General features: G+C 30.5%; 1 protein-coding gene across 7 annotated transcripts in view; it reads left to right on the plus strand.

Moving 5' to 3' along the window:
* Positions 1-26546, plus strand: part of GRIK2 (glutamate ionotropic receptor kainate type subunit 2) — a 595315-nt gene that overhangs the window by 442113 nt on the left and 126656 nt on the right. For all 7 annotated transcript variants that reach the window (XM_033099818.1, XM_033099826.1, XM_033099832.1 and 4 more), the window contains one exon: positions 6230-6453. In XM_033099818.1, coding sequence (XP_032955709.1) covers positions 6230-6453 — 224 coding nt within the window. The remainder of the gene's footprint in view (positions 1-6229; positions 6454-26546) is intronic.

Below are 26546 nucleotides of genomic sequence, written 5' to 3' on the forward strand. Positions count from 1 at the left end.
ATAACCTGATATGAGGTCAGACAATTAAGTTCATGAGCTTGTTGCAACGATGTCGCTAACCTTTTTCGATATCAAAGGGGTTATTCATTATGAATTTGTACCAACTGACAAACAGTTAACTAAGTTTACTATTTGGAAGTGCTGAAAAGGCTGAATGAAAAAGTTAGACAAAAACTACCTGAATTTTTCGCCAACAATTAATTCATGGTTCTTGCATCACGACAATGCACCAGCTCACAGGGCAATGTCTGTGGGGGATTTTTCAGCCAGTAAACTAATAACTGTATTGGAACACCCTCCCTACTCACCTGATCTGGCCCCCAGTGGCTTCTTTCTTTACCCGAAGATGAAACATTGAAAGGAAGACATTTTGATGGCATTCAGGACGTCAAGGGTAATACAAGGACAGCTCTGGGGGCCATTCCAGAAAAAGAGTTCCACAATTGCTTGGAAGGGTAGACTAGGCACTGGCATTGGTGCATAGTTTCCCAAGAGGAGTACTTCAAAGGTGACTGTGATGATATTCAGCAAGGAAGTATGTAGCACTTTTTCTAGGATGAGTTCGCAAACTTAACTGCCCAACCTCATATGTGTTTTAAAAAGAACTTTCTGGTCTTTGAATGAATAGACTCTAGTCAGATAAGAATGAAAGCAGGGAACCAATAAGGAGGTTACTGAAAGTGTCCAGGAAATGTGAAGTTGTGACTTCAGGAGGTGGACACTAGTGGAGGGTGGTATCATATATAAGTGACTATGAAGCATTTGAATGATTTAAATATAAGTGAATCAAATTTCCATAAAAGAAAAGGCAAAATATTTCCAATTTGTTCATCTGCACTTACTACTTTAATAACTTACTAAGCATTTCACAACACTGCAGGGGGAAAAACAATGTTTAGAACTGATTTTTTGTTGTTAAATTGTAAGAACTTTAAGAAGCATGCATAAGAGGTTTCACTGACAAGATCATGTATTATAAAATAATATCGTTATGTTCTTTGATTACTAGCACTTCATAAATGTTTCTCAACATGATCAAATTTGAGGTCATTGTGTCATTCACGAATATAAGCTTTGTTATCTATTTTTTGTATTAAATATTGGATATTAGACCAAAAAATAATGTCACCATTGTTCTGTGAGACTTTAGTCAAAGGATTGCTATTAATTATATAACTCCATTAAAAGAATTATTCTGTTTTCTCTAGGTGGTTAGTTCACTAGAAATTATATTAATGTATAAATAAATCTTATTTCTATAGTAGATCAGGATAAAAAGTTTAATTTTAAAATTCTCTGAGGGGTTTTCTTTGAAAATTTTAGTAAGTTAAATTGAAACTATATTCAGCAAACATTTACTACGCAGTTCCTTGGTGTCAGATTTATCCCGTGCTCTAAAGATGTTAACTTATGATCAGAGGACTGAGTACGACAATTTGGAAGAGTTTCACATAGACTGATAGACTATTAAATTAATATTTATTAAATTAATAAGGTTGGTGCTGTCCAAGCGTCTTTGTAAAATTTCTAGAGAGGAATACTTTAACATTCCCTCAGTTCAGCGCAATGTGCTTTGATTGAAGGGAATGCCTGCGGGTTTCAAAGTGCTTAAACTCTCATAGGAACAATACAGTTACAACGGTATGTACATCCAAAACTCTCATCTCATATTAGTTGATTTATATGTGAAAAAGATCAGAAATCACACAACATAAAGTATTGTTATGTATTCAGTTACACGGTTAAGTTTACAGGGGCTATAAAAATACACATAGGAAACATGGATGTTTATCGAATGTTCAGAACAGGCTTTACAGAAGGAAACAGACCAGATATGTGTCTTATGGAATCTGTTGTGTAGTGGAGACAAGGAAAGATGATTTTGGGCAGGGAAATATAGAAATAGTATAGCCAAAAAAAAAAAAAGTTATGATGCATTTGAATGATTGTACAAGAAAAATTGTGAGAAATGAGTATGGTTAAGTCAACTTTGGAGCCATACTTTCCTTAAACTCTAATGATTCTTTTTGATCTGTAAAAAGAAAATCAGACTACAAATCTGGTAGAATTGTTGTGAGGATTAATGGAAGTGATATAGGCAAAGAATATAACTCAGTCTTGGCCCATATTGGATACATTTAATACTAGCTAGCACTACGTATGATATTCCTTTTTCCTGCTGCTGCACACTCCCAATTCAGGCCTTTGTGATCTCAGACTCTTTCTTCTGGTGTAACACCAATATAATTGTGTGTTAAAGCCTTCAAAGACCCAGTAAGATAGAAGAATTGAGCTCTCCCTTTCCTTTGTACTATTCATATGACACATAATTTACTTATTTTTTATTTTGCTGAAATAGATTTTTAAAACAATTTTGACCACTGACTTTTTCTAATATAAGATTACTTTTTTCTTTAAAGTAAAAAATCAATTACTAAATCTATTTTTGCTAAATCAAAGCTTGTATCTAAAGAGATAAAAAATTCTTGGATTATTTAATCAGGCTCTTTTCTTCCCTGCTTTGTCTTTAATAATATGAGATTCGATGGGAAAATACCACATCTACCAATACAAACATTTTTAATATAACAACATTTTGATTAGATTTCAAAATTATTATATTATTAATAAACTTGTAATGGAGTTATATCTTATTTATAGAGGATGTTATTGTGTATAAATAAATGTTCATCTTTACTGCTGCAAGATAATCCTTAGGATTGTTTAAATAGACTTAAAAATAATCTTTGGTGTGCAGTTAGAGATTGCTTATATTTGATGATATTTGATAAGCTTTATGTATTTTCTATGAATAGTAACAACCAAATTCTAATTAATTAATCGACATAACACATTAAATCCTACTGAGGATATAGTTAAAACAAACTTTTGATATTTTTAAAAAATTAATAGACTTTTTTATAGACGTTTTAGGTTTATAGGAAAATTGTGCAGAAAGTGGAATTTCCATCCTACCGCATCCTACCCACCCCCCCAGTTTCCCTTATTATTAACCGCTTCCATTAGTGTAATACAATTGTTACAGTTGACGAACCATTATTGATACATTATTATTAGCTAAAGTCTATAGTTTATATTAGGGTTCATTTTCATGTTGTGCAGTTTTACGGGTTTTGATAAATGCGTGGTGTTATGACCCACCATGAGAGTTCTCACAGAATAGTTTCATGGCCCTGAAAGTGTTCTGTGCTCCACTTATTCGTGTCTCCCTGGTTACCCTGAGCCCTTGGCAACCACAGTCTTTTTAGTCTCCATAGTTTTCCCTTTTCCAAATGTCATGTAGTTGGAATCATACCACGTATAGCCTTTTCAGACTGACATCTTTCACTTGGTAATATGCATTTCAGGTTCTTCCACGTCTTTTATGAATTGATAGCTCATTTATTTTCATTGCTGAATAATCTTCCATTATATGGCTGTACCACAGTCTGTTGATCCATAATTTTTTTTATTTAATGTTTAAAAGTGTTTATATTTTCGGGTCAAACAACTAATTTCTTTTATAATTGAAAGTATTTCACTATAACTGTTTTGTCTTTTTTCCATTTTCATATTTGGAATAAAAATTTTAGTTTAGACAAGTCTAAGTAAAATTTGAAATTTGAGGTATGCCTTGTCAATCCTATTAATATAAGCCTATAGAACAAACTTTTTGGGAATAATATCGTGGTTTTCATTTAATATATGTTGTTTGAATTGTTTCCTAACTTTTGTTAATATACATTTTGAATTAAAAATATTTTACCAGCTTAAAGTATATTCGCTTATATGCTTTATATGTGGTGAAGTTTTGCTTTCCCTGTTCCTAAGAAGAGGGAAGTTACAAAGTGAAGTGGCACATAGATAAACTGTGTTGTATATATATTCAATCTCTTGAACAAGAGAGGTTTACCTGGAATCTTTGTTTCATAAATTATCACTTTCTTTCCATAATAAAATTGTTTATTTTCTCTAACCATCTTTACTTCCTTCCTTTCTTAGAGGAAATACTGTCTCCTTCCTGTGCAATACTCCATCTGCTTGAACCCTGCATTCACCCTCTAAATTCTCATAGACTGTAATCTGTTTAATCACTGACCTTGCTTCTGTATATTTTCCTTTTGATCTCTAAAAACTCTTTCATAAATGAATGAATGAATGTTTCCATTATTCCATTTCTGTTTTCTGAGATGCATGTCATTGTTATTTCTAAGTATAGATTCCAATAGTTTGGGTTTATGTCCTGGTTCCAGTACTCAGTTAGCTCTATGAAAAGGAACACATTTCTAACTTCTCATGAATTCAGTTTCCTTATCTGAAAATGGGAATAACAGTAGGATTATGTAAAGGTTAAATGTGACAATTCATGTAAAGTCCTTAGCACAGTGCCTGTTGCATAGCAAATTACTAAATTGATATTTTCCTTGATTTATGAATATGAAATATGATACGCTCCCCAGGAGAGTGAAGACCTGTTTTTCTTTTCTAATTTTTAGGGAAATGTCTTTCTCTCTCCATAGTTAGTCTCAAAGATACTTTATCCAAGTATCTGAGTGCTCCCTCTTCCCCCCACACTCTCAATACACAAATGAACACAAACACATATCCAGAATAATAGCGTCAGTAAACCTAGCCTTTTAGAGAAGCTTCCATAAATCCTCCAACAATCCCTGAGCTGAGGAAATAGTATAGGCTCAATTTTAGTCTTTTATATGTCTTTCCATAGCTTTTTTTTTTTTTAATTAACGATTATTGGAGTGACAATTGTTAGTAAAGTTGCATAGATTTCAGGTGTACAATTCTGTAATACATCATCTATAACTCACATTGTGTGTTCACCACCCAGAGTCAGTTCTCTTTCCATCACCATATATTTGATCCCCTTTACCCTCATATACCACCTCTCTTCCGCCTGGCCCTCTGGTAAACACTAAACTATTGTCTGTGTCTATGAGTTTTTCTTTCTTCTTTTGTTTGTCTTTTTCTTTTGTTCTTTTCAGTTTTATATACCTCATATCAGTGAAATCATATGATTCTCTACTTTTTCTGTCTGATTTATTTTGGTTAGAATTATGATCTCGAGATCCATCCATGTTGTCACAAATGGTACTATTTCATGTTTTTCTTATGGCAGAATAGTATTCCATTGTGTATATATACCACAACTTCTTTATCCATTCATCTGTCAAAGGACACTTTGGTTGTTTCCATGTCTTGGCCACCATAAATGAAGCTGCAATGAACATTAGAGCCCATATATCTTTATGAATAAATGTTTTCAGATTTTTTGGATAGATACCCAGGAAAGGGATTGCTGGGTCTACATAGCTTTTTACAATGAGCATTTCTTCTGTATTCTCTGAAAACTCAGTATATTTATAAAAATAAAAGGAATTGTGGAAATATAGCTTCTCATCATAGATAGGAATAGATGCCAATGTTATTTTAAAATATTGTAATTATTTCTGTTCCTGTATTAGAGCTTAAGTTCATCCCTGATAAATGTTTATAACATGATGAGTGAAAAGCATTAGTAATTTAACATATTTAAGCTACCATAGAAAATTAGCAACTTTATGAAAATTGAAAACCTCATTTCCTAACACAATTTAAACAAAGCTTCAAGGATTTTCATTAAATAATATGAAACAAATTGGAGGGATAGAAAGAAAACTCAGGGACAGTAAACACCATCACATTAAAAGATGATTTTTACCATGTTAACTAAAGATAAAAGCTTTTAACTGTACTTGATAGTGTTAAAACCAGAAGAAAAAAAAAAGAGTTGATTATCAGCTAAATAATTTGGGGCAGCTATAATTATTATTACCAATTAGAATTGACCAAAGTATTTAGAAAATCATAATTGATGTTAAAATGTTTTTATAGTTTAGATTCAAAGTAATTACAGAATGTTCAGTAGCATAATTCAGGTACTGAATGCATAATTGTTTCTTCAGTGTTTTCACCATATGTTTTTTTTTTCTTTCCCTTTATACTTGCAATATAAATCTTGGTTTGCTAATCCAGAAGCATATAGAAATGAGTGGCAGAGTAAATCAGATACTTCAATTCAGAGTGAACAATGCTTTAAATGTTAATGCAATCCCTACTGAGACAATTCTCAAGTGTGAAGTCTTTGTTTTAATTTGGTTACTGACTTCTTTCTTGTGACTTAGAACCATTTTTGTTTTTCTTTTTTTTTTCTTTTTTATGTTTCCCTCTACAGAAAGCTGACCTTGCAGTTGCTCCACTGGCTATTACCTACGTTCGAGAGAAGGTCATCGACTTTTCCAAGCCCTTTATGACACTTGGAATAAGTATTTTGTACCGCAAGCCCAATGGTACAAACCCAGGCGTCTTCTCCTTCCTGAATCCTCTCTCCCCTGATATCTGGATGTATATTCTGCTGGCTTACTTGGGTGTCAGTTGTGTGCTCTTTGTCATAGCCAGGTAACATGCTCACTTTTGTGATTTTTTTGGCAATTGTTACCTCCTTTTCTAACTAATAATTGTCAAAAGTCACAATCAATTTTACTTTTTCTTTACTTCCCATGGGATGCTGAAGAATAATGAACTTTTAAGAGTCATATAACTTAATAAAACGTACTATGATGCCTTTTTGGGCAGAAAGCATGCTGGTTGTGTCAGTAAGCTATAATTGTGGTAGAGTTTACATTTCTTAATTAAAACCTAAAAGGAGTCCAAATCACTGTGATCTAAAAATTATTTCTTCATTTTGAAGATTTCTCTTGAACCAGAGGGCAAAGTACTATTATTTTTTTACTAAATTGAATTAATAAATCAGTCACAAGAAAACCCCAAGTGGTAAAATTTAAAAGGTGTTTTTCTTTTTTTTTTTTTTAACAAAGGCTAATTAAATATAATCATTTTAAATGTCAAAAGACTACCATGATTTTCTACATACAATTCATCATTTTTTTTCACAGAATAAATATATCACCACAAAAATCTGCTTTATTTTGTTGACACATAGGGTTTATTTCAACCATAGGATCAGAAAGTCAAATGCCTAATTTGAAACTATGTAGTTTTATATTTACATAATGGTCTTTATAATCTATAATATAGTTTAATCTATGTTGCTTTTGCTACTTTATTCTTATTCTGGAAGTGGAAATTTGTAGTCATTTTTCATTTTGCTTACCTCACTCTCAAATTTTTAACAGATCATTTCAATATGATTTAGTTTTCTTTTGCCTTAGTTAAGAAGGTAAAGCTATCCCTCAGGACTCAGAACACTATTGGTACTCTAATGAGCTTGAGGTCACATATTCATTATATATAGACTTTGAATTTTTTTATATTCTAGTATACATCAAAAAGGTAGCTCTAAATCCAAGATGAATTAGAATTCTGCCTGTAGTTTTTCATGTTGGTAATATTTATAATTTATAACTATAAATAAAATATTTCTGTCCTCTCATGAAAATTAAGTATTAAATATGTGTTTGGCGAGGTTTAATTACATTAAATAGGTTCTTCTGATGAATTTAACACTAAGGATATTTGTCCTTCCTTGTATTTTAATTTTTTTCAATGAAGTCATGTATATTTTCCTATCAGTAAAAAACATTTAGTTCACTGAATTAAAAAAAAAAACAATCAATTGTAGAAATAGCATAATATTTATATGTATTTACTTTTTTATAGTTATACACAAATATTTTGATATATTTACACATGAATAGTATACAAATTTATAATATTTTACCTAATTGGATCAATATTAACACTTGATTGCTTCAGGCAATGATCATTTGCATTTGACTAAAACTTTGTATTGAAACCACATCTACATATAGTTTTTGTAGCTATATGGTAGATTGTGTTAAAATTTTTATTTGAAGTTTGGAGTTTTCCTGCAAAATGGAGAATTTGAAATATGAAGTTCTTAAGTTTTTAGCTCCAGCTTTTCATACTTTGTGAAAATAAAACTGCTTTCTCGTTTTTGGTCATCTTTGGACAAAGTATATTCTTTTTATAGTGACCAACACAACCTATCCTGTTTCATATGTATTCCGAGTTCAAGGATTACAGTTTAAATTATTCAATAGCTAGAGAACTCTGAAACCTCTCCACAGGGCAAACAGAAAAATAAAACTGCAAAATATAGAAAAAGCCAAAATATGGAAAAAAATCTTCAAGTACACCTGTTTCTTCTTAGTCAATTAAATGAAATTCCTTAGGTAGTATATAAACAAAGCCAGGGGGAAACAGTTCTGAGACAATTCTGAGGCAATTATGTGGGTATCAGTCAAGCTAAATTAAGTCTAATTGTAGTTTCCAAGGGATCTTAAACCGAGACAATTGGGTACCTCAAATTCATATTAAGAATTTTAGATATCCTAATTTTCTGAGCCCAAATCTTCTGAAATTAGATTCAAAAGCAAATACTGAAACATGTGGATTCTTTTTCAGCTTAAAAGTACATTTGCAAATAGAGGTATGTGGTATGGATATACACTTACCAAACTTTCAAAATATTTCTATAACTTTCACTTTATTAAATCATCAAATAACAATAATATAACATCTGTATAATTCTGATAACTTGTATTAATTTTACACAAAAGAAATACATCAGATCACTCTATTTGAAAACATAACATTAGCTGGTATACCATTTATTAGTGTTTTTAGTTTTTCAAATATTGCTGTTATATTTTGTCATTAGTTAAAAATGATTTATTTCAGTGTCTTATTCAATGATGCAAAAAGTCTCATACTTTAAAAATCAAGTGTAGCTTCTTCATTCATGGGCAAATTAATAGGTAGACTGTTAAATAATAAACAGTTAGATATCCTATATTAAGTTATAAATAACGTTAGATATTCTTGGTAAAATAATACATAATATAAAAATAAACCGTAGATTCTTTCAGAATATTTTGCTCAACTCTCAATATTAAAATAATTTCATGTAAATATTGCCATATCATTGAAAATGCAGTAAAAACTAAAATTAAAACATAATTTATTGGGTAGTGTCCATTTAAATTCTAAACTAAACCTCCTAAACCAAATGAACTTGTATAATTAAAATCCAATCTAATGGGTATTGAATTCTTGCTACCATGAAGAAGTTCGTAATACATAAATGCAGACAAAATATCCAAGTTTCAATTGTAAAACTTAATTACCTTTCTAATTTAAATAGAATCATGATATTTGTTATCAAGATAAATGTTACATTTTATTTTACCTATAAATAAATGCCTATTGACCTTGAATGAAATTCATAGACATATTTAATAGTTATATGAATTTTTATATAGGCTATGTATTTTAAATATGTTTTTCTAAAAAACGACTTGTAACGTTTCACTGGAGAGAAATACACAACTATAAAGGAAATAAAGCATTAAACAGATTGTTAGCTATTAGGATAGTTGATTTGAGGCTTATTTAATTATCTGCTGTATCATAATATTAACAGTATTAATTTTATGATAAATTAAGAACTGTTCATAATTGTTAGAATTTGTTTTTGTTTTTGTTTTCAGTTGGATTTAAAAGTAGATTGTGATAACCTTTGTAAAATTTCCCCTCACCCTTATTTTATAAGAAAAAGATAATCTATAAAATGCTTAACAAATGCTCTAAAATATTTAACCAGTTTTAACAATGAGGTATATGATCTTATTTGTTTGGCTGGGTGTGGTTTAAAAATTTGTTATCTCTTGTAAACAGTGGCATTATTGTTTATAGCATAATGACATAACCAGCATGCTTACCTGAATTAGCTAAGAAGTCTTATTTAAGAGTAGAGATGAACCTGAAGTATTGTGTTCTAGACATAGAATGGCCTTATCCCAAATATCCTAACAATAGCTCTTGGCTGACAGAGAGTTAGGAAGAAATTTTGTCCATGATGGGCTTGTACTTGATCATATTTATCCCTAAACCCTTTTCCGTCTTTCTATTCTTTTCTTTCTTTGACCTAGGTATATTAGTATAAATATGTTAGTCATATAAAAACTGGTTAGAGAATTCACCCTTTACACTGATAATGACAGGTATTTTTCACCTTGCTTCAAATATTTCCTTTGTTAAAGAACAGATGTTATTGATACAATAGATACTATTTATAAAATGAGTCAATGTAAATTCCCATAATATTTCATATATATATATATTTTTTTTCTTTTTCTTTTAACCATAGTTGTCTCCAAGACAACCAGAGCTGTTCTGAAGCATATAAATCTTGGTCTAGGATTTTTAGTAGTTTGTCACACAGAGATGAAAAACTAAAGACTAAACTTAAAAGAAGGGAATAATGGTACACGAATTTTCCTCCAACAGGATTGATGTAACTTTAATAATTATTCACTAAGTATATGAGAACATTGCATATATTATTCTGATATTAGCTTTTAAATATTAAATACAAATAAGCTCTGGCGGAGAAAAACATAACAGTGTACCAATTTGTACTAAGGCTATTATTGCACAGAAATTTCTTAGGTGACTTAAATGAAGAAATTAATATGGGCAAAATGGGAAAGAGAGTAAAAGAAGGCAAGCAGTATTGACTAACTTGGCCTTCTTAGCAAGAAAACAAATCAAAGAATATTCAACGTGTTAAATACATAACATTAGTTTTTCTAAGTAAAAAAGAATACAGAATTTCTTGTGTGCTTTTGCATTGAATCACTTTGCATTGTTTTTAGAATATTATCTATTGTGTTGTTGAATTAAGCAGCATGGGATGGCATCCTGAGAATTTGCTCAAGGGTTCATTATTACAGCGAACACCAGGACTGTCTTGACATATATTTTGGCTCTGACCTGGTCTGGTCACGAGATGAGAAGGCTGTTGTCTTACTGAGAGTCTTTATACTTGTAAAAGTGTTGTTTATTTCTCTTGGAGCTCAGAGGTAAAGATGTTCTGAACATAGTGTTTTCAATGATATAACTGAGTCTAGAAAGCCATGTCCAAAGTGCTTTCCTTAACAGCTTTATCTTCGCTCCTGACTAGTGTACAGTAGCTTTTATATTCCTGTCACAATGATGGGTGACATTTAATGTACGGTGAAGGGCAACAATGAATTATTATGCACTTGGAAATGGATTACTGTTTTGGTGGGATGTTCAATGTTAAACTAATCTGCTGTCAAAAAACTGTTGTCACATTGAAATGAAATGCCAATTTTGTTGTGTGCTTTTGCCACCAACTTGCCCACCTTTTACTGTAAAACTATTCCATTTTACCTGTCCATAACAATTTTACATGTAGATGTATTTTACTTTTATTTTATAGTCATTTTTTTACTCAAGTAAGTTTCGGGGAAACCTATCTGTTATTCCTCTTCCCATTTAGTAATTTTCCTGGAATTTAATGAACATCTGGTTTGAAATAGTGCTGTTTTACTAATATGCCTTTCACACACAAGCAGGTGATTATTAAAATTGATTATATTAATAGACACCTTAATTATGGACCTTGAGGTCAACATTGATTAAAATTAAATGCACTTTTCAAACTATGTTTCTACAGGAGATGAAGTTATGTCAACATCAGTTTTTCCTTTTTTTTCCTCCCACAATTATTATTTGGTAAATCCATTATAAGATAATTTACCTCTTTACTATTAATTCTTTCAGTTATGTTTTTGGTTGCAAAGTAGACAAGAAGTCACTAATCCAGAAAATAATTCTTAATTGGTATAATTAGTAGAACCAAACCAATTGAAACTAAGGTGAGTTAGTGAATTCTTTTTAGCTATGGTGAATATGGTATCTAGATAATTAAGGCAGTAGAGATTTTGACTGAAATCTGCATAGGACAAAGAAGAGAATCTCAATCATCTTGAGAGAAAATAAACATATTTTCTACCTCTCAGTTTTATAATTATGCTAGATAGTTAAAATAATAAAAGATTTGAGAAAATGTTAAGAAAGACAATTTAAAATTAAAGTGCTTTTCTGTAATCTGTAATCAAATGCTTATTGGCATATTCCTTTAAAGATAATTGTACTTGAGCTTATTTTACAAGTTTCTACATATATTTCCAAATTACTTTTTCACAGAATATATTTTTGATTGTTAGAACAAAATTAAGTATAAATACAAGAGCAGAAGTTTGACTTTCTTTTTAAATTTTTCATATGTGGATTAATTTTTTGCCTCTGTATCTTTCCTTGTCTCAATGACCACATTGAATTCAAAGACTTCTAACAACTAAAAGGCTGCCTCTCTTTGTAGTCAAAGCAAGTGTCTCCACTCAATAAATATCTTGGCCAATGAGCTTCTGAGAATGAAGTCACCCTATGATAATTTGTTTGAATTTAGAAGTTTCACAAATGTCTAGCTCAGTAAATCACATAAACTAATTTTAATAAATTACAGTATATAGAGTCACATTAAGAAATTCAGGAATGCTAAAGACTTGAATGATAAGAAGCAGTAGTATTGTAAAAAATTATTTTTTCTATGAAAGATTTGGAAAAGAGGGTTAGTGGCTTCTTTGGCAGTTGCTACCATGTCTCATACATTTCTAATAGCTAATTCAGATTGAAAAACTAATAGAGTAAGAGCAACGCTGTGGATGGCTGGCTTCTCTTCCTTTTTATGCCTTACTTTTCCCTTTTTTGGGGGGTTATCAGAAAGAAATTCTTTGAGGTGATTTTCAAGAACCAACAAGATAAAGAGAACCCAGAATTTTTCACCAAGTGATGCACTTGTTCCATGTTTTCTATTTTCTAGGTAGCTACTCCTCCGATAGCTGTAGACTACTGTGAATTGTGTGTAAGAAGCCATCTCCCTAGATTATTTGTCTGCGTTAGTTATCAGAACAAAATTGTGCTTCTGTTTTTCCATAGCCACTAGGAAAATGGTTCCCTTGCATTTGGGGGGGTGGGGTTCTCAGTCCCCTAAGAAAGGTTTTCACAGTCTAAAACTATCCTAAGAAAGTCAGTGTTCTTTAAAAAAAAACGAAAAAAAAACCAGTGTTCTTTATGAAATATTTTAATCTACACTATGTAGTCAAGAAATGTGAAAGCTTTTATGGGAACATACACCTAGAAACAGTGGAATCTGTGCAGGAATCCAGTGAAAAAAAGATGAGAACATGAAATGTTCACTAGTTTTTTTAACTTTTTTTTTTTACATGTCTTTGTACAATGATGGAGTACTCTACTCAAAAAGAAAAGAAAAACAAAACACTTGTCTTGAGGAATATAGAGAATTAGGTCACTTTTTTTTTTTTTTTTAAACAATAAACATGACACCTGACTTCGTAAAAATTTTACCTCGGTAAATCCGTTCTTTACTGTGGATTCTTTGGTGTAAGAATTCTTTCAGACGGTTGTTTTCCTAATAGTCTTGTACTGGGCTGGTGGGTTATGTGGAGGAAGTCATTGAGGGAGAAAAGGCTGAAAAATAATACATATTGTTTATCAGCAATAGTCAAATTATATTTGAGAAGCATGAAGAGATTAATTTGTTAGCTTCTTTTATTCAGTAACTGTACGTTTTCAAGGTTAAAGGAACAAATAGATACACATTACCTCCCCACACCATCCTGGCAAATGAGATTACAGAGGTCTTTTGTTTAATTCTATTATTGTTTTAGAATTCTGATTTTTCATAAGGAGGAAAATTGTTCTAAAGAAAAGAAAACAGATTTAGAAGAAAACAGAAAACAGACTTAGGAAAGGAGCTTGTATCACTTGGTTCTTTCTGACTATCATGTTAAATTCACCTTCCACTTTTTTCATCTAAGAGTTTAGAAAAGAATGTTGGCTACCTATTTTTTTTAAGGATGCTATATTAAATATTTGTACTACATGTTAGCAGTACATTATTTTATAATATTATAACAGGTGATACTTAATAGAATCACCTTAGTTAACCACACATGCAGTGTGTCTTCCTCTTTAGATTTGCAAATAAGAAAGCTTAAAAATATTTCCAATCACTTCGGCACCTAAACAGGAATCATTAGCAAGCCACACATGTGCAGATTTGCCTTATAAATCTATTCTCTAGAAATGCTCACTTCTCTCCCATGAAAATTACTAGCTGTGTATAGTGAAAAATCGAACTACATTGCGAGCTTTTTTGAAGACTCAAAGTGCTATTGATGTTTTCATTTATTTATTTTTTCATAATACGTAGGTGTGGGGAAAATATCATCAATATTAATGAAAATGTATGGATACATTTTTAGTGGTAATTTATGACTTGATTTCTTCATGCAATGTAAAATAATGCACGCTATCCAAATAATTAATGAGTAGGAGATATAGTGTCATCAACCAGTATAACTTCATTCATTAGAGCATGTCACAACACCTTAATTGCTATATTTTTTTTACATTCCATTACATAATTACATTATTCAAGTTAAATTGTTTTCATATCAATCCTGTTGGGTGTATATACATATATTTGGAAAAAGATCATCGCTCTCTTACATAGCAATAGAAATTTCAATATGGTATATGGATAGACAGAGCTTGATAGCATTTTTTTAATATATATAAATAGAATTAGTAAAACAAATGACAACGCAAACTATTCTATTGATTTTCAACACTATAAAATGTGAACTTATCTCCGTTAGAAATATGTTAATTTTATACCTGTTATTGAAATTTTGTTTGGAAACCCAGAAATTAACCTGACAACCTTTGTGACAGAAAACTGTATTAATGAAGTTATTATACACATCTGCACTTTAAGCTTATAGTAATTCTATTTTGTCTAGTGTACACTGGATTGAAACATAATTTTAGTTTCAATACCTTATAGCATCCATAAACAGTAACTTCCACATTCCCAGCCCCGACAACCGCTGGATATAACTTAATTTCCTGCTATTCTTTTTAAGAGAGAGGTTTAACCCTAAATTATTTTAAAACATTTCCCATTTTCATGTCTGACTACTCCTGAGATGATAAAATGAGGTGAAATGAATTTACAATAGATTTCACTATTAATATAATGGACTTAATATTTGAAGCAAAGGTGAAATTGTAGGTTTCGAATGTTACTGGCATGATAAACATTATAAACAGATTAGGGCTACAACTGTCATCTAAGTTGGTTCAGAATATGCACCTGAATATTGTTTTAACATAATAAAATTAGGTAAGTGTTTCCCTGCTTCCCTTACTATTATTGGTACTAAGAATGGGGGTGCTGGGAGGTGTATTTCAATATAAGGTTAGCAATTCACGAGACTAAACTGAAGATATGTTTTGGAAACTAATGTGAATAAAGTGATTTTTACCACTGTATTCACAATTAAAATTTTGCTTGTAAAAATAAGATTCACACTTAGGGAAAGTATGTTGTTTTCAAAATTTTCATTTTACTACTTCAATTTTCAATTAGGACTTCAACTTTTTTTAATCAGGAAGATACTACAGTCATTGTTTAAAATCTTTCTTCCAAAAATTTAAAAATATTTCTATCTATATTCTTAATTCAGAGATTTGAGTTGAAAACAATACTAGTAAATGTTTTCCAAACATACTTCAGTTGTTTTAGATACTGAACTGCATATGCAGTGCATACACTTAACTTTGAAGTATTTTATTGATATATTTGATATAATACAGTGTAATTTCGAAGGATATGCAGTTGGAAGAAAATAAAGTCCACAATTCATTAATCCTTGTGAAACTTTTATTGAAGTTTATTTTATAGTTAAAAATTCAATAAGAAAAAATAAACCCTATGTGCTTTGCATGTTTATGGTACCTGGTTTGCTATTTTTATGTAATCCAGATATCTGCATATTAGCTGAATCAGTTTAATGTCCAAGTGATGCTGGAAAACAAAATGCTACATTCGAAGGCTAGCTTCTAGTTCTTGTTGATTACATTATTTACTTATCGAATATCCATTTTTTGAAAAGCATAGTCTGTTTCATTTTTCAGTTTTAGAAACTACATGACCAACTGACTGATCTGAGGACAGTCTGTCTTGAGCCTTTTAATAGTGGACTTACTACTTTATAATCCTTAGCAAGTATGTTGCAAGGTAAACACTTGCTTCTAATCTGTAAGTCTAAGAGAATTGTTTCAAACGTAAATTATGCTCACATTGACTTTAAAATAACTACCTTATTAAAGTTTGCTACTTCACTTGCAAATAAATACCTCTATTGGTAATAAATTATTGGTAGAATAAACCTATGCTTTTGTATGTGATGTTGATATATGGACCATTTTCCTTATTATTCCCAATTTAAAGCCACTCTTAATTTAATTTGATTGGACAATTGGATGTTTTAAAAAATGGCATTAGTAGCTATTTAATGAGACTATATAAAAGCTATTGTATAATTTTTCAAAATAAATTCTAGCTTTAAGTGTAGAATTATATTTTTTATTTTATATTTGTAAAATTAAGTCTGAATTTTATGGCAAATAAAATAATGCATTTCCTTCAGAAATCTTAAAATGATCAATATTATAAGGATTTTTTATTTCATAACAATAAAAACAATCTTAGCTAGTTTAAAACTTAGTAGGTTGCAGTATACCATTATGACTTAATTTTATTTAAAATATTTTTTAAGATAAGAATAGGTCACAAGGATCTGAACTCAGCCTATTGTTGAAGTTAATTTCCTATATCAAATATAAATTTTAAATAGGAAATAGCAGGAAGTCCTATATTTCGAAGACATTTATTATTTATTTTTCTAGTTATCCCTTTTTAGATGATAGTGATATATAGCCTCAAGATTATATTTTTAATAAAAATTGATCACATTTTAAATTTGTCATTAATAAATTATAAACCACTGGAACCGATCATTGTTACCATCTCATTAAGACCCTCCAGGCCATTCAGATCTACTAAATAATATGTTCAATAGCATATTATTGTAGCATTCATATACAGATATCCCTTGTACTTCACTCTGTATAAATCTGGTGACTTTCTGTTACTAAAACTGCCAATTAATCAGTTAAATAATGAACAACGTAAGGCATAAAAATACATGTATTGTTCAGCGGTGTGATGGTTGTTGTTTAGTAACTGACTATGGCCAAGAGAGAGGCTTTGATTTGTAGCAACTGATATTTTTGTGGTATAAATACTACCACTATGGCCAATATCAAGCTACCAACGGAATGCCATTGAATGTGGAGTTGGGAAGATAGGTGCAAAATTTGTTCCCACAAATCAGTAAGAGTTTCTCAGTGTACTATTAAAATATAACATGCTCAAGTGAAGGCAAAAGCATAGATCATAAAAGTGAATAGCAGTGCAGGTAGAACATTTATACAGTTATGCAGGATGTATCAGAAAGAAATGGAGAAGATAAGGGCAATATTGTCGAGTTCTGAAAGCAAAAGTAAAGAGTCGGGCTTTTATTAATACACTTAGAACCTTTGAGGTCATTCTCAACTTCAGTACCAACTTATCCTTTCACTCTTGAAAATAATTTGATCTCTAAACAATTAGCATAGCTCTTTGAAGTTAACTGCATAGTAAAATACCTATGGAAAAGAGAAAATACACTGAGAAAAATTTCAGCTCTATGACAGTCTCATGAAATGAGTCAGCATGGATGCTGAAGTTTTCTAAATTATTGAGATTTTATCATTAAATTAGAGAACTTTAACTCTTCAGTCATGGAGAATATTTAACCATGAAATGGTCTTCCTTGCTTATAATTTTTAATCAGAAATTCTAAAAGGAATACGTTTTTCTAAGATCATTCAGTAACAATATTATAAACATCAATTAATGTCCTGTGATAGTTCAGTAATATGTTCAGAGTCTATGTTAGTGGGAATAGCTTAAACCTGACAGAACAGGTACCTAAGTAATAGGGCGATTATTGTTTTCACAGAATCTTAAATTAGGTTAAACAAGATTGAAACAGCTGCTGAAAGGTGATATCAAGGAACTTGGCACCTTCTAGTTGTATGCTACACTATTCTTAGACTGAGGCTTTCCCCCTCAGGGTTGCAGAATGGTGACACCAACTCCAAGCATCATATCTGTGTCCCAGGCAGGAAGCAAGGAGAAAGGAAAATGGACAAAAAATACCTGGCCTTTTAATTCAGAAAGGAAATGCTTCCTCTGTCAACATCTTATTGGCTAGAATTATTTTACTTGTCTGCTCCAAAAGAGGCTATAGATATGAGTTTCTTTTATCTGGATATATGAGCCACCTCAGTTCTTTTGTAAGAAAGATGTTAAGTGTGTAATTGGCTGTGTCTACCACAGGAGTTTTTAAATTGTGAAGTAATGTTTGACCACCCGTGAAATTCTCCCAAATTTCTTATTTCAAGTGTCCATTTTTGAAATGTTCTTTCTCATCTGTTATCAGGCTACGTGTCTTGAAGTAGCCTGACTGCTCCCTTCCTATTTCTTATTTTACACTAACATTCTCTTTAAAACAAGTTAATGAAGCTTGTTTAAGAATATATCAAAAGTAAGTATAAATATTCCATGTTTTAGATATCTTCTGTACTTATTTTCTGGTCCTGGCCTATATTCTTTAAACATGAATTTGCCAAATTAATTTTGTGTAAGAAACACGAATTGTTATTCTAATATTATTGTAAATTGTATAAAACAAAAATTCAATCCTATGGAAAATAACCCTGGTTTATTTTTGATGTGGTGTGGTTTAGTATATCCAACCTTTCCCTAACTCTTCTAAAACAGTGAAGAAGTTAGAGCAAAATAAAAATATGTTTAATGTGGTAACCTCCATAATACTCATACAATATAAATGTGTTATAGCATATTGTAGGACAGGTTTTACAAAACATCAGATTCTAAGCTGTTTAGGGGAAAAAACTATTAACCCCAGCGAGTTCTACAAGCAAATAAGATCAGGGAAACTATGTACTAGATTCTCCTCTTGGAACTTCACTATTAAAAAATTAAAGGCTCTGAAAAGTATCACAATAAAGACATCTGATTGTGTTAGCTTACCTCAGTGTTTTCCAAACATCTTTGGCTATGGGACATTTTTTCCGCTATAATCTCTACGTCATCTCTTATTATATTTTCTCTGTTAATAACACACCAATTAATCGGCAGAATCAAAGATGTGAAGCATGGCTTTAATGTGTAAGTTCATTTAAAGTTTTTGGTTATATCATACAAATTCCACATAGATTAAATCACCTGAACAAGATTGAGTTAGCGTCTATGTTCCTGATTCCTCATGGAATTATTATCTGTGCTCATTTTGCTGATGTGCATGGAAAGTAAAATAACGAATGTGAAAAATTTCAATTATGAAATTAAAAAAAAATTACTTCCATTTAAAAATGGTTTTACAAGAACTTATGTGTGAACTTGGTTAGAAAATCAAGTTTTGCTATGAAATTATCAGAAAGATACTATTGAATATTTAAGAAAACATTTCCATGAATGAATTAAAAGTTATAAAAAATTATATAATTGGAAAAAAGTAAATAATGATAACCCTAGCAAATAAGCTCAGAAATTATGATTTGAGAAAAAAATATGGCATGAAAAAATTCCAGTTTTATAAATAACATTACCATCTGTTAAAGAGAAAATTATTTTGCAACATAGTTGATAATTTATTTTGTGTTTATTCCAAGGATGAAATTAATTATCTATTCTTATATAAATGATCAGCACTCTAGGTAGATGAATTATGTAGATTTTAATTTGAGACAATTTTGAAGCTACATATTTTTATGAGGTTATAATCTTTTCTGTTAGAGTCTTATTTGTCTAGTTTATGACCCACATTCTATAAACAGGGCTGAAGGAAATCACTGTATTTTAAATCTCATTTACATATTAGGCAACATCTATTGATAATTATTAATTTTCTAATTCTATATGGAATACAAGTTCTGTAAGTACAAAACGCCAGAAAATAAGTAGTAAATTCAGCACAGATGTGAGCCTACAGTGTCTAACTCTCAGCTATAGTGATATTAAAATGGCTTGTCTGGGCACAACCAGGAATTTTTATCTACATGCTTATAGTTTGCTCATCTGTTGGATAGGTAACAATTTTGAATGGCTCATCTTAAAATGAATGCAATTATCGAAGGATTATACGGTCCATCCTTCAAGCCATTCACTCATTTTAATCTTTTCTTTGCAGCCTTCTAGCTCTTCTTATGCATTCTCATTTATAGTTAATGGAAGGTATTATAGCTTAGGCCTTAGCCAATTTCAAATAAAATATGCTGTTAGATAAAAGCTTCATAAGTGCCAGCTACTCTCTCAAATTTAGACCATGGATTTATTTGTTACTTAGAATCAATGATGCTATATCCTTTATTTACTTTGGTGATCATAAGATGGTATGTACCTAAAATATTAATTCTATGATCATAGTTTATAACAAGATTGAGATTACATAAATTCAGATTGGGTTCTAAATAATAATACACCATGATTTTTTTTAGTGATCTTTGCATTATCTGAAAATTATTCCAGCTAACTCTATCAATCCTCTCTCTCTCTCTCTCTCTCTCTCTCTCTCTCTCTTTCTCTCTCTCTCTCTTTCTTTTTTTCTCTCTCTCTCTCATCAATTATCAATAAGTATTAGCCATATAAATCACAATATGAAAAATATATTTCCTTATGTATTCCCCCTTCATAATTGCTAATATAAATTTATTTGAGATAAGCTGCCAGTAACTATACTTAATTTCAGAAATAAGGTAAAAATTTTATTTTTCAAAGTTTGATTAAATGAGAAAGCATTATATAAGTCAGTTACAGTTTTGTGGATGAACATTCTGCATGATAAAGTTGACTTTTTATTACAAAATGCAGCAACTACAAACAATAATCTGATCTCCTTAACTCAAATACGAAAACCCATTCAGTAATTTCATTGTACAATAAAATACATATAAAATATTAGTTCAAAAATCCAATTTATTAAGAGAAGATACAATTTTTCTTTTCATTTTTAACCTTTTAAATACATTTTGTGTGAGAGCATTTCCTACGTATGCCTTAACTCTTTTGAAGTTTAGTCATAAAGTAAGTTCTTATGTATGGTTCTTATGTATGTTTTAAATGTTGAGATAAAGACTAGAAACACCAGAGATTAAATCTATTTACCCCAAAGTTTTGAGTACTCACTTCCGGTAGAGTACTGACTACACAATGTGAAGAAGTACAAACTTAATGTGTTCCATTTAAATGCAAGGATTTAAAATTTAATGTGCTAAAAAGACAAAAACTACATGGGAAAGTACCAGATAATAATAAATTAGCCCATCCAGGACAGCACTCTAAAAGCCATGAAAGGTGAGGTGGATTCCAAAAGAGCACAAAAATCTGCACAGGAAGCTCAAGAAGTTAGAAGAGAATGGCTGACATTTCAATGTTAAGTGTTGCCTACAGGAGATGTCATCCAATTGATATGTTTGAATATAATGTATCTGCCAGCTACATGCCAGACTACAACAAACTGATTCATTTGTAGTTTTTGGCTCTATTACCCACATGTTACCTCTATGGGATTTGATTTACTGGCCTAATAAATATTAATGAATGTTAGCCCACACCAGGAAGTGGTAGCACAGCAAACAACAACATCCTGCAGTGTCAAATTTTTACTGACTGTTTTAAAATCTAAGCACTTGTATAGTTATCAAGTTATGAACAAAGACACAAAGCACTATGAACAGAGCAATGAAATGATTAAATCTCTAAAAAATTACAAACAGATTGCCAGTGATTTGCAGTATAAAAGCAATGAGATTGTTGCATACAATTCTGAAAACCGTTCTAATATATTTGGATAAATGTATAAGTGATATAAAATATTAAGGAGTATGATTTAGATATATAATTAAAAAAGACCCTGGGACACATGTATGTTAATTTACAATGCAAAGCCACAAGTTCTTGAAACACTGTTAAATAGAACAAATTCAATTAGTGGAAAGATAGAAATTGTCATTTAAATGCATTCAGACATTTAGGAAAACTGAATTATGTTTAAAAGCAATAAACATACATATACCATACATAATAACCTTCTGTAAAGTTCTACGTCGGTTGCTAATAAACAAAATTTTAACATAAAAATCAATGGGACCTTACGCCATAAATGAAGAAACTGAAATCTAAAGATACAAGACAACTTGACAGAGGTCAAGTATTAATCATAGAACTGGAGCCAGAGAGCTAACAGCACACAAGTCACCACAGACAAAATTTAGCCTTAACAGAACACATTAACAGGACTCCGCTTTCACAATTATAATTAAAATCCAAAGTTTAAAGTCTTGAACCTACTGAACTTTAAGAAGTAGTGTAGCTAACATGTGTTTCACAATTTTTGATACTAACCTGTTTTGATAATATTTAATATTTTAGATATTGGGTTATTACATGTTGATGTTTTTATTCTTTCCTTAGAAGCCTGCAAGATGTTTTTAATCTCTAAGACATGACTACAACATAAATTTAGAGTTCTATTACCTAAATAGTATTAGGCAATATACTACATTTTACTTTTTCACTTACTACATCATTTATTTTTTAAGTCATTAAGTACATCCTAATTTAATCTGCATCTTTCATTGTTCTCAGAGCCATGAGAATTTTATTTCCCTTCTCTCCCTCTTCTTCTTCTTTCTTTGTCTTCTGCTTAAGAGAGAGTGCATATTTCTGAATTTCTTCTTTTTTCTGTCCTTCCTCTCAGTCAATGAGTGATCAGATAGCTCTGCAGCAAAATTTGGCCACTTTTTCTCAGTCCATTGTTTTCTCCAAAGTATTGTTGGGTATAGATCAAATTTAATATCCTCTGATAGTTTCATTTATTATATTGGCTTTTGTTGTTTTAAAATATAAATAAGTTATAGAAAACAAGACTAGATACATTAAGGAATCTTTGTCATCTTATTATGTGCAACTTCCTTTCATACCACTATTTATTAAATTAGCTCTTTTTTGTCTTTCATGTACTTTTGAGAATATGTGAATGCCCATATCTAAGCTAATTTGAATCAGGTAAGATTTTGTTCCAGGTAGTTTACTTATTTTTTGATTATCATCTTTTTTCAGCACAATAAATTAAAGTTAATAGTGCTTAATTATAACATGTTTCTGTGAAAATTTAGGGAAACTTAAGTCAATGTTACCCTATCAGAGGTCAGAGGAGGAGCATAAAAGAAAATAGGTAACAGGATTTAGTAGAAATAGTAATTTTATAAAACAATATAGAGTAATTTATTAAACTCACTGTCATTCAATTAATACATTTGCAGAATTTAATATATTTAACAAGTGATTACTTTCAAGTAAAAGCATTCTATGAAAAGACAGATGAGAAAGAAATAATAGAAATAGAGACATACCATTCACAAAATGTAGCAGATACAGACAAATGGAGGAAATGAAATAAAACAATTAATAATAAGAGCATTATAAAATTCTTTCCAAGAAACAAGATGATTTTATGCCACTTCCTTATTTTTGTTTGAGAAAATTGAGGCACTGAATGAGTGAAAAACTTGCTAGAAGTCACATAGTCAAAGGCATGCCATGACTAGTATTGGTCTCTCATATGTCTATAGTATAGAAATTAAAGAGCTCTCCTCAAAAAAGAGATGATGAAGGACACTTTAAAATATCAGAGTTAACCGAAAATTAAAAGGCCAAAAGTGAGTGATAACAAGCATTTTTTTGAGATCCAAGAATAGCTATTTATAAGTACTGATTCAGGAAGACACCAAAATAATGTTTTCATCAGAGGGTGAAGGCAGGGTTTTTTAGGAGAAAGGGAAGGGGAATAATTACTAGGCTAGAAGGAAATAATATCTATTGGTGTTAATAAGCAGAGAAAGGAATTTCTACAAACAAGTTAGTCTTTAGCTGTACATGATGGTGTTGATTCTAAAAAGTGTCTGTAATTTTCAGTCTGGTAGTCACAATATCTGCTTTCCTGTTAGCGTTGCAAACAGTTGTTTGGAAGACATTGCTTCTTTGGCCCAGTCCAAAGGTTATTTTGCCCAATTTAAACATTCCTAAGGTTTGAACAGTAAGACATGCAAGTCAGTTCCCCTGATGACAGCTCCAATTCATTTTGGAGTGGCTCCATTTATATTATTTTTCACATTAGTAAAACTAAATTCAAAGTAAAATGTTAAATAAGTACAAGGTGTTACACAAGGGATAAAGCATCATTAATGAGAAGCTGATTAAATATTGATTCTGTCATCGATGTAGGAGGGATTTTTGATATTATAAGTTAATATTATCGAAATACTCCAAATCATAAAACTTTCTATAAACATGATTGAGAAAATATCCTGGAAAGCCATACAAAGAGGAGCAGAAAGTAGTAATTCAAATGTTTTAAATACATATAAGGGGGTTTCAGAGTGAATGGAGAATTTTGAATGCTGAAGGAAGAAGTTGATTTCGTTTTTAAATAAGATCTTTCAGCATTTAGATAAAAGGTATCTACGGCTATAAGAATTTGGAACAGTCTCTTTGTTTGGCAAAGCAGATAGTCAAGCTTGAGATGAAAAATATTTTAAGAAATTAAAGAACTGATAGAACTCAGAGAAATGAACAGACACAGATGGACATCTTAGCATTCATTCATGAACATGTTTCCTATTTTATTGGATTGGGATAAGTAAATCGATTTAATCTATGAATCAAAATGCAGAAAAAAAATGCATCTTTTGAAAATGTATAAAATATTTCCTTTGCCTCTGAAAAACTAAATAACTGTGTATGTGTATAAGTGTGTGTGTGTGTGTATGTATATGTATATATGTATATATATGTAATATATACATATATATAGACACACACACATATATATATGTACTCTTATTGACCAGGTATTAAAAACAATTCTTAGTTGCATAATAAAACTTTCCAATTGTATAAACATAAAGGAGCATTGACAGAAACAAAAATCTGATAAAATTGGAAATGTTTAAATCTTGAGAACACAAGCTATATATTATAATGTATAAAAGCTATTATTTAATAATTATTTTAAAGATATGTATTATACAAATACTTTTATATGCATTTATAAAATTTGAGCATTACAAAGAATGACTTAAAATTATTTTAAATATTTTATAAATAATAAGAAACATTTTTGGAAAATTATCAGTGGTGTATTTTTCTCTACTAAAGAGCAGAAGAAAAATGTGATTAACATCTAATGCATAAAAACATAATATGTGAAAAATAGTTTAAAGAGTAATTTTTTTGCACTCAAATCTATTATTTGAAAGTTAAAATACTGTAAATAAATGGTAATTTTAGGATTATTGGCCAACATAATTCTATACGGTTTTCAAAGTCCATGTAATTAGGGAATTTTCTTTATTAAGAAGGATAGTGCAATTAAGAAAATGTTATGTTTTTCCCTTAAAGTTATTAAATTTATTCTAGAATTTTATGTCTAATATATAGAGAAATAATATAAATGAAAATAATTTCATATGATTCATATCTTGATTTAATATTTAGTCAATGGTTACTAATCTATTGCTGTCTACTATTACTATATATCTACTAATCTACTTTTCTGTCATAAAATGGCAGGTGTTTAAATAGATCTATTTCTCTGCATTTTGTCTTACTCTGAATAAATATTAGATAATTTTTCAAAGCTACTTTACAATTTTCTTATAAATTTATCTATACTGGTTTTCAGTTTGTTTGATTGACTAAAACAGAAATTCTGGCATCATTTATATACTCTTAAAAATATAAAATGTCCCTTTCAACAAGCTTTTCTTTCTCTTTCTTTTCTTCCTTCCTTCCTTCCTTCCTTCTTTCCTTCCTTCCCTCTCTCTCTCTTTCCTTCCTTCCTTCCTTCCTTCCTTCCTTCCTTCCTTCCTTCCTTCCTTCTTTCCTTCCTTTTTTCCTTCCTTCCTTCCTTCCTACCTTCCTTACTTCCTACCTTCCTTCCTTCCTTCCTTCCTTCCTTCCTTCTTTCTTTTTTTTCTTTTGGTTAAAGATAACTGGTACGCCTTTTGCCTTCCTGACCTAGGTTTCCATCCTAGCCTACACAGTTTAAGAAATTAAAGATGCTTCCTTTACTCACAAATAAACCAAATATCAAATACAAGGTAGGTGGTCTCAGAGTCAGTTTTGGCTTTATACAGAGAATGTCTAATTATATATGGAATTATATAGTTATTTTCTGATAGTACGTTGAAAGAAAAAGGTTTTAGAGAATGAGGCTGGACAATCTTGTTTTTAAAATTTAAGAAAATGTTTAAGGTAAGATTTTGATCAAACAAAGTATATTTGCAAACTGAGTTTGTCCGTCTTGTTCACTGGTACCCATAGAACAAATCATTAAAATAATTGCATGGTCATACTTTAAATAGATTATTAAAATAGTAGAAACTAATATGATATCTTCTAAATCAGTTTACTGTAATTTCCAAAATGGAAAGCAAGCTTTGGGGAATAGGCAGGTTGAGTGGTGGGGAGGCCTACAGGGTGAATCTTTAAATGCTAGTAGAAAGTTGTATTTTGTGGTGAGGTATTATGTTATGTATGCAAAAATAATTAGAAAGATGATCCACCTTCTAAACAC

Source organism: Rhinolophus ferrumequinum, chromosome 3, assembly GCF_004115265.2.
Source record: "Rhinolophus ferrumequinum isolate MPI-CBG mRhiFer1 chromosome 3, mRhiFer1_v1.p, whole genome shotgun sequence".
Taxonomy (NCBI): Eukaryota; Metazoa; Chordata; class Mammalia; order Chiroptera; family Rhinolophidae; genus Rhinolophus; species Rhinolophus ferrumequinum.